At 62.5% G+C, this 8,192-nt stretch overlaps 1 protein-coding gene across 1 annotated transcript in view; it reads right to left on the bottom strand.

Moving 5' to 3' along the window:
- The window catches only part of SIM2 (single-minded family bHLH transcription factor 2), a gene marked incomplete at its 5' end in the record, with an annotated part of 42,147 nt that overhangs the window by 11,223 nt on the left and 22,732 nt on the right, over window positions 1-8,192 (bottom strand). Inside the window, 3 exons of the mRNA XM_006774150.2 lie at window positions 2,642-2,841; window positions 4,913-5,028; window positions 7,654-7,676. Of these exons, the coding sequence (XP_006774213.1) occupies window positions 2,642-2,841; window positions 4,913-5,028; window positions 7,654-7,676 (339 nt within the window). The remainder of the gene's footprint in view (window positions 1-2,641; window positions 2,842-4,912; window positions 5,029-7,653; window positions 7,677-8,192) is intronic.

The following is an 8,192-nucleotide window of genomic DNA, read 5'->3' as shown; positions in this document are numbered from 1 at the left end:
CCCGCTGTGGCAGCGGCAGGAGCCGTCTGGCTCCCCCGAAAGCAAGCCAGGCCCCTCTCCCCTCTCCGGGGCGGGGCAGGGGTGAAAGAAGCTTCCCAGACCCTTCGGACGAGGAGTTTCAGAACAACGGCCCCGAACGTGTAAATGAATCAGAAACACATGTATTACGTTTCTCATCAAAGTCCCCGCGGCTCTGAAACACCAAAGGGGGGCAGGGCTTGGCGGCGCGCCCGCCCCGTTTTCCCGGCCCTCTGGTGTCGGAAGACCTGTCAGAGGGGTCTGCCAAGCCCCAAACATTGCTCGTTCCCTGTCCTCAGCAAAAGCACCGGCTACAGTTTCAAAGCGAAGCCCACAAACCCCGCGGACCGAAGGCCAGGTCATGCTGAGGTCAGCTGGGTCTGGGATTCTGCGGGGTGGGGGGGGCCCCCTGGGACTTGGGGCGGCTGGGCTTCCGGCCAAGCCCTCTTGGGGGCCCGGGTCTGAGTGTCAGAGCTGCCATCTCCCACCTCGTGGGCCATTCTGCTGACCCCCAGCGCCGGGCCAGCCCTCCGTCCCCTGGCTGACCGCCCGGCCGCGGACGGAGGACCGGTGATGGAAGAAGTCTCCAGCGCGTGTCGGCCCCTCATGAGCAGCTCTGATCGGAGAGATTAGAGCTCCCTGGCGCTCAGCGGGGGACCCCAGTCTCCTGAGGGGAGAGGGAGTCTTCCTCCTGGTCAGTGCTTGTCCTTCCTCCTTCCTCCCCTCTCCCCGGGGCCATGGCCCCCACACCCTAACGAGAGGGACACTGGCTTTCAAGGAAGCCCACGTCCGAGGCCCCCGCCCTGGCCCCGTCTCTCCGCACACCTCCTCCGTGCAGCCCTGTGTCTGCCGGAGGCGCAGGGCCATGCAGGCCCTGAGTCCCCCCTTGGGGAGACTCTGCTTCCCTCGTGTAAAGAACTCACCAGGTCTCGGAGGTGGAGGGCGGGGGAGAGGGGTGAGGGGTCAAAGACAAACCAGGAGACACACAGGGAGAACCAGCGGAATCCTCCCACGAGTCTAGAATAAAGCGTGTGGACAGCGTGTTTTCTGTCCACTCGAGAAGGGACTTGGCATCTGGAAGGAACGCCTCCTTCACGCCTGCTTCTGCCCACGTGGGCCGGGATCTCGGCCTGCCCCGACTCCTGTCCCCAGGGGCCTGGCCCCCGCCGCCCCCACCGCCCCCACCACCGGGAAACAGCACTGGTCGGCCCTCTGCCCTCGCAGGGGGTGCCACATCCTCCTCCGAGCTGCCCTCACCCCTGGCTGAGCTCCTGGGAGACCATGACTGTCCCACAGGCCTCATCATCTCTCCACCTGAGTGGTCCCAGGTGCGTCAGCAATGAACTAGACTAATCTGGGTCCCCACCTCCTCCCCCGAACCAAGTGCGTTTGTTCTTCTTCAATAAACGGTTAAAATGATCCACTTTATGTTCTGTGTCTTTTACCACAAAAGTGAAAAGAATCAGTAAACCCTCGCCCCAGGTGAACGGGAAACAGAGAGCAAGAGACGTCCTTTCCTGGCCAAGCTGACCACGCCCACGAAGGTCAGGCGACCCCTGAGCACTCCCCCTGCCAGCAGGGTCCCTTCCAGGGGGCTGTGCCCAGCTCACCTGCTGGTGTGTCTGGCTTGTCCCTTTCCAAATGCTCACACCTGCTCCCTAACCTCACCTTTCCCAGCGGCCCTGTGGCAGCGGGTGGGTGGGGCCTGTTTTCTGTTTTCTTTATAGATAAGAAACCAGAAGCCCAAAGAGGCCTCACAGCCCGGGGACACCGAGGCCTCTACCGCAGACCTCACTCCGGAGCAGGCTGGCCCCTCGGTCACCACAACCCACAGCCCCGGCCCTTCCTGGCTCGCTCTCCCTGCTCGCTCTCCCTGCTCGCTCTCTCCTGGTCTCAGGGGAGAGGCAGGGACAGTGGGAGAGAGTTTACAACAGGGCTCCGGCCTAGCTGAGGTCAGCGTCCCCCCAGGCAAGGCCGCCCGTCCTTCCGCCCTGCCGTGGCCTCATGGCTCACGGGGCTTCGGGGCTTCATGCAGCCCGGGTGGGAGGACCCCCACCACACACTGCCCGTGGGGACCTGCTTGTTTCCAGGTCCTCCCTCCTGAGGGCGACACAGGCAGAACCCTGCCCTGCGGACCTTGGAGAAGGAAGTCTCCAGGCCCGGCCCGGGATGACGATGAGGTGGGATGACAACAATGGGAATGAGGGCTGATTGTCCGGAGCTGAGGGAGCCGCTGCACCTACACGCTGAGGCGGCTGTTAGTTCTTTCTCCTCCTGCCTCCGTTTCTCTAGATCAGGGGTCCTCAAACTTTTCAAATAGGGGGCCAGTTCACTGCCCCTCAGACCGTTGGAGGGCCGGATTATAGTTTAAAAAAAAAACTATGAACAAATTCCTATGCACACTGCACATATCTTATTTTGAAGTAAAAACACAAAACGGGAACAAAGACAATATTTGTATTTGCATGTGGCCCGCGGGCCGCAGTTTGAGGACCCCTGTCCTAGATCCCTTCCCGACTGACAGTCTGAGCCGGGCTCATTCCCTGCCCGATCCTGGCTTACGGGTGTCACCTTCAGGGGCCGGCCCCCTCAGGACCGTGGGACCCCCCGCGCTGCCGCTCACCTGGAGTCCAGGAAGATGAGCTTCAGGTCGAGGCTGGCCCGGAACATGAACATGTTGCTGTGCAGCTTGACCTCGGTGACGGCGCTGGGAGGCAGCGACTGGCCCACGGCCACCAGCCCCACGACCTGGTAGCAGGACTCGTACAGGGACATGTCCAGCATGTACTGCCTGATCTTCAAGTAGCCACTGCAGTGGATGACCTGGGGGAGAGGGCGGGTCAGCCCCGCGGCCCAGGGCCACGGACGCCCGCCTCCCTGCCCGGCCGCTGCTGCCCCGTCTCTCCAGCGCGCAGCCTGTCCCCCAGCCCGGCCTCCGGGAGGAACGGAACACTATCAGAATGACACACCGGGGCCTCTCCCCTCGCCGACTGTGGGAGCCACGGCTCTCTAGAGGGGTGAGCGGCAGGACAGGGCCCTCGGGGGTGAGCCTTGGTTCCGTAACCTTCACGCCAGCAGCTGGAAAGCTTATGTTCTGATGGGACTGGATTCGACATGCTAACCTGACATTGATATCACTTGACAAGCTACGTCACTCAGGAAACTCAGAATCCTTCCAGTAGAATGGGGGGGAAAGCTTCATGGAAAATGCGCTTTATTTATAATTCAAGATTTTTTCCCCTTGTAATAAGCAAAAGCCGGAGTGACTATAGAGAAACGCGTGTAATAGCTGTAGCCAAACACCACACAGGAGAACGTGTGAGTGTCCGAGGGTCATGCAGCACGGCTCACGCAGCCTCGGGCTGACACTGGGTTCGTTTATGCGAGCTCCATCAGTAACATCCCGTCAGGGCAGGGATGAGCCCTTCCAGAAGCCTCCCTCCAGGATCCCGAATGTATTCCCGTCCTTACAGCTGGAGCGAATCTTTAAATCCTTCTAGTCCAGTGGTCAGCAAACTCAGTCAACAGAGCCAAATATCAACAGTGCAACGACTGAAATTTCTTTTGAGAGTCAAGTTTTTTAAACTTAAACTATATAGGTAGGTACATTGTTATTAACTTAGTTAGGGTACTCCTAAGGCTTAGGAAGAGCCACACTCAAGGGGTCAAAGAGCCGCACGTGGCTCGCGAGCCGCAGTCTGCCGACCACAGTTCTAGTCTATTCTCCCGTTTCACTGATGAGGAAACTGAGGGCAAGGTAGGCTGTGTGTTTTGCTTAAGATGGGACGGTTAATAAGTGGCACACACAAGCCAAGACCCAGTGTCCAGAAGAATGTCTGTGGGTGCAGGATCGTGCTGGGGGTTCCCCACGCTTGGGCCAAAGAGGCTTCGAGTCCGGGACAGCAACTAAGAAACGTACCCTCCAAACTACAAAACAGAGTGAGGTCAAGTCAACGCCAAGGGCTCCGAGTGCGGCTCCCAGGAGGGGCCGAGGGGAGGGTGCAGGGGAAGGCAGACCTGGGGTGGGAGCACTGTACGGCTCCTCAGGGGACCTGCTCCCGGATCCCGCAGTCAGCCGGAGGTGGGCACATCAGGCAGAGAAAGGGGCCAGGGCAGGGCTGGAGATGGGGGGCTGGGCTCGAGGGCCAGCTCTGCCGCTGACCTGCCTGCCTCCGGCTTGTCGGCTGCTGTCCTTGATGCAGAAGGGAGCTGACCACACTCCCTCCAAGGGCTGCTACGCAGTTCGATTACCCGCTAGACCAGTGGTTCTCAACCTTCTGGCCCTTTAAATGCAGTTCCTCATGTTGTGACCCAACCATAAAATTATTTTCGTTGCAACTTCATAACTGTAATGTTGCTACTGTTATGAATCGTAACATAAATGTCTGACATGCAGGATGGTCTTAGGCGACCCCTGTGAAAGGGTCGTTTGACCGCCAAAGGGGTCGCGACCCACAGGTTGAGAACCGCTGCACTAGGCTCGCTAATGGTTACAGGAGGAGACACTGCGGAGGAAGCTGTGCCCTGCACTCTGAGTGGCTGCCCTGTCGCTGTCTGCGCAGCACTGTCCTCACCACGGACCTTCTGAGGACAAGGGCGTTTCTGGGCTCTGAATGCCCTGCGGCCTGGACCACGCGGGTTCCGTTAGCCGCTCAGGCAGAACGACCGTGTGCAGAGCAACCTCAGGTGCCAGGGTGAGTCCGCCGCGTGCCCTCCTGGCCCCTGGGAAGAACGGTCTCAAGACGCCGGCTCTCACCCTGCCCTCCGAGCGGCGGCACTGCCATGTGCAGGCCTGGGTCCCATGCCCTCCTGTCTGCACGTGTTCTCGGTGTGAAGCAAAATACAAAACATTCCAGACCGAGGCCCCTCCTCACCTCCCACAGGCTCCTCGTACCTTGTATCCGCTGCACGTCAGGCCCGCGTTCCTCTTCGCCAGGACGCACTTCATGCGAAGGAAGAAGGACCGCTCTATCTCGTACTCTGAAAGCAGGAGCCGGGTCAGATGGCCAGCTGTCCACCTGCTCCCCACCGTCACCCCAACAATGTCCATCACCCGCAGGACCCAGCCAGGGGCCTCATCCCAACAGCCCAGATGCCAGCCCGGAGAGCCTTGCCTGTGGCCAGGCCTGGGTGGGGTGGGGGCTGGGAACTGGGCAGTGGGATTGGGGGCTGGGGTCCTGGGTAGGGTGGGGTCCTGGGTGGGGTGGGAGCTGGGTGGGGACCAGGTTGGGTGGGGACCGGGTCGGGTGGTGCAGAGCCGATCCCATCCGGCCTGGCTTCCATGGGCCCCGGAAGAAGGCGGCTGGAAATACGGCCACAGCAAGAACTTGGGACAGGCCAGCCTGGGGACACGTGAGGACCGTCCAGGCAGGGGCCCCCATGGCACCACAGAGGCCTGGTGCCCGGAGAGTTGACCTGCCCTGGGGCAGGCGCCTGGGCCTGCGAGGCCTTTGACCCCCTGGGGCAGCAGATACGAGTGCAGCCCTTTCCCAAGTGCAGCGAGGGAGCCAGCCCCAGGGGCCTCCCGCCAGCCGTGCCCCTGGGCTGAGACTGCCCACAACGTGGAATGGGGGACAGGACCCAGCAGACCCTCTGGGCCAGGTTGAAGCTTTTGCCCTCACCCACGGCCCTGGACGGACCTCCCTCCTGTCACTGTCCCCGCTGGGCCACCACCTGCCTTCCGTTCTCCCGCAGGCCTCAGCACAACCTCTGCCCTCGCTACCGCAAATCAGGCCCCCCGCCTCCCGGGGACGTCCTCTGCTTAGTGAGGGACCAGCATCCGGGCACCCATGCCCACATGCCCTGCCCCGGGGGGACCAGCATCCGGGCACCCACGCCCACGTGCCGTGTCCCGGGGGGAGGGGGCAGCTCTCCAGGCACCCATGCCCACATGCCCTGCCCCGGGGGGACCAGCATCCGGGCACCCATACCCACGTGCCCTGCCCTGGGGGAGGGACCAGCATCCGGGCACCCATGCCCACGTGCCCGGCCCTGGGGGAGGGGAGGTCACTCACTCTAAATACACAGCCCCCGGGAGTGGTTAATAAATTACTTTTTAAAGAAAGGTTACCCCTGGGAATGGGCGTGCAGCCTCCACCCCTGAAGGCACGCCCGGTGCCGGTAAGGGGTTCGCCGGAGAGGCACCCCTAGGTGGAGAGGCTTCCACTTTACCCACAATCCTCTGCATCTGTGGGTCAGGGGTCCGAAGGGCATAGCTTCCCTTTAACACGGCGCCATCTGCCCCATTGGTGGGAGAGCCCATTCTCACCCAATCACCATAAACACGGGCAGTTCCCACCCAGGAAAGCACGTCTGCGGGGGGCACGGGGGTGACAGTGAGCACGGTGAGCCCAGCCCCTCACTGTGAGCCCCAATCCCTCACTGTGAGCCCCAGCCCCTCACTGTGAGCCCCAATCCCGCACTGTGAGCCCCAATCCCGCACTGTGAGCCCCAATCCCGCACTGTGAGCCCCAATCCCGCACTGTGAGCCCCAATCCCGCACTGTGAGCCCCAATCCCGCACTGTGAGCCCCAATCCCGCACTGTGAGCCCCAATCCCGCACTGTGAGCCCCAATCCCGCACTGTGAGCCCCAATCCCGCACTGTGAGCCCCAATCCCGCACTGTGAGCCCCAATCCCGCACTGTGAGCCCCAATCCCGCACTGTGAGCCCCAATCCCGCACTGTGAGCCCCAATCCCGCACTGTGAGCCCCAATCCCGCACTGTGAGCCCCAATCCCGCACTGTGAGCCCCAATCCCGCACTGTGAGCCCCAATCCCGCACTGTGAGCCCCAATCCCGCACTGTGAGCCCCAATCCCGCACTGTGAGCCCCAATCCCGCACTGTGAGCCCCAATCCCGCACTGTGAGCCCCAATCCCGCACTGTGAGCCCCAATCCCGCACTGTGAGCCCCAATCCCGCACTGTGAGCCCCAATCCCGCACTGTGAGCCCCAATCCCGCACTGTGAGCCCCAATCCCGCACTGTGAGCCCCAATCCCGCACTGTGAGCCCCAATCCCGCACTGTGAGCCCCAATCCCGCACTGTGAGCCCCAATCCCGCACTGTGAGCCCCAATCCCGCACTGTGAGCCCCAATCCCGCACTGTGAGCCCCAATCCCGCACTGTGAGCCCCAATCCCGCACTGTGAGCCCCAATCCCGCACTGTGAGCCCCAATCCCGCACACTCTGCTGTGGCCGGGAGCCGGGCGGCCCCTTCTGGGCCGGTGCTTCTCTACAGGCCTCGGCAGTGCCCACAGAGCCGGGGAGGGGACCGGCATGTCCCCAAGGTTTGCTCACCGTCATTTTCTGCCCCATTTTAACGAGGGGGCCGTGGGGGGAAGGAAGGAGCCAGGGCGCTGGACAAGGCCCATCCCCTCGCAGCGGCCCTGGATCGCTGGGAACAATGATGACTCTCTGGGGGTCCCTGTCTTCCCGTGAGAGTCAGTGTCCAGCGCCACGTCCTCCTGGCCCTCACTCTGTTAGAGGTGACTCCTCCAACTCGGTGCCCCCCGCCCCACAGGGGTCTCAGCCACGCTGGCCACCACAGCCCCAGGCAGACCGGAGGCTGGTTGGTCTCATCGGAGGTCGGGGAGTCCCCAGGCCGGGCCTGGGACAGGCTCCATGTCTTCCAAGCACACACGGCAGCTGTCATTGAAGGACCACCTGTGTCGGGTCCTCTCCCTTCCCCACGGAGCAGCCTCGCCCTGTCCGTGCTGACACGGGCTGACCGCAGCGGGGACCTCGCCAGTCGGGTGACATGACGGGGGGCTCAGGAGGAGGGCCGTGTCTCCAATGGGGCCGGGCCAGTGGGATGGACCTGCCTCCGTCTAGACCGGGGCTTCTGACCTGGTTTGTGTCGTGACAAACCTACCAATCCCCACGCAGAATGCCGCCTCTGAGCGCATGAATGACACAGACGAGAATCCACATGGGTGGTTACCATCGAACCGCAAACGGTCGTTCCGGTGTTAAAACGGGGGATGCGCGTCTCACCGTGCTGCTGTCTCCGCACAGTCAGGACCCATCACAGCCACTGGCACCCATCACCCCTCCCGGCACCCATCACCGCCACCGGCACCCATCACCGCCACCGGCACCCATCACCGCCACCGGCACCCATCACCGCCACCGGCACCCATCACAGCCACCAGCACCCGGCGGGGGCTCCGGCCCAC

This window comes from Myotis davidii, unplaced genomic scaffold, assembly GCF_000327345.1.
Source record: "Myotis davidii unplaced genomic scaffold, ASM32734v1 scaffold227, whole genome shotgun sequence".
NCBI classification, from domain to species: Eukaryota; Metazoa; Chordata; class Mammalia; order Chiroptera; family Vespertilionidae; genus Myotis; species Myotis davidii.
This window is presented reverse-complemented; position numbering and strand designations above follow the sequence as displayed.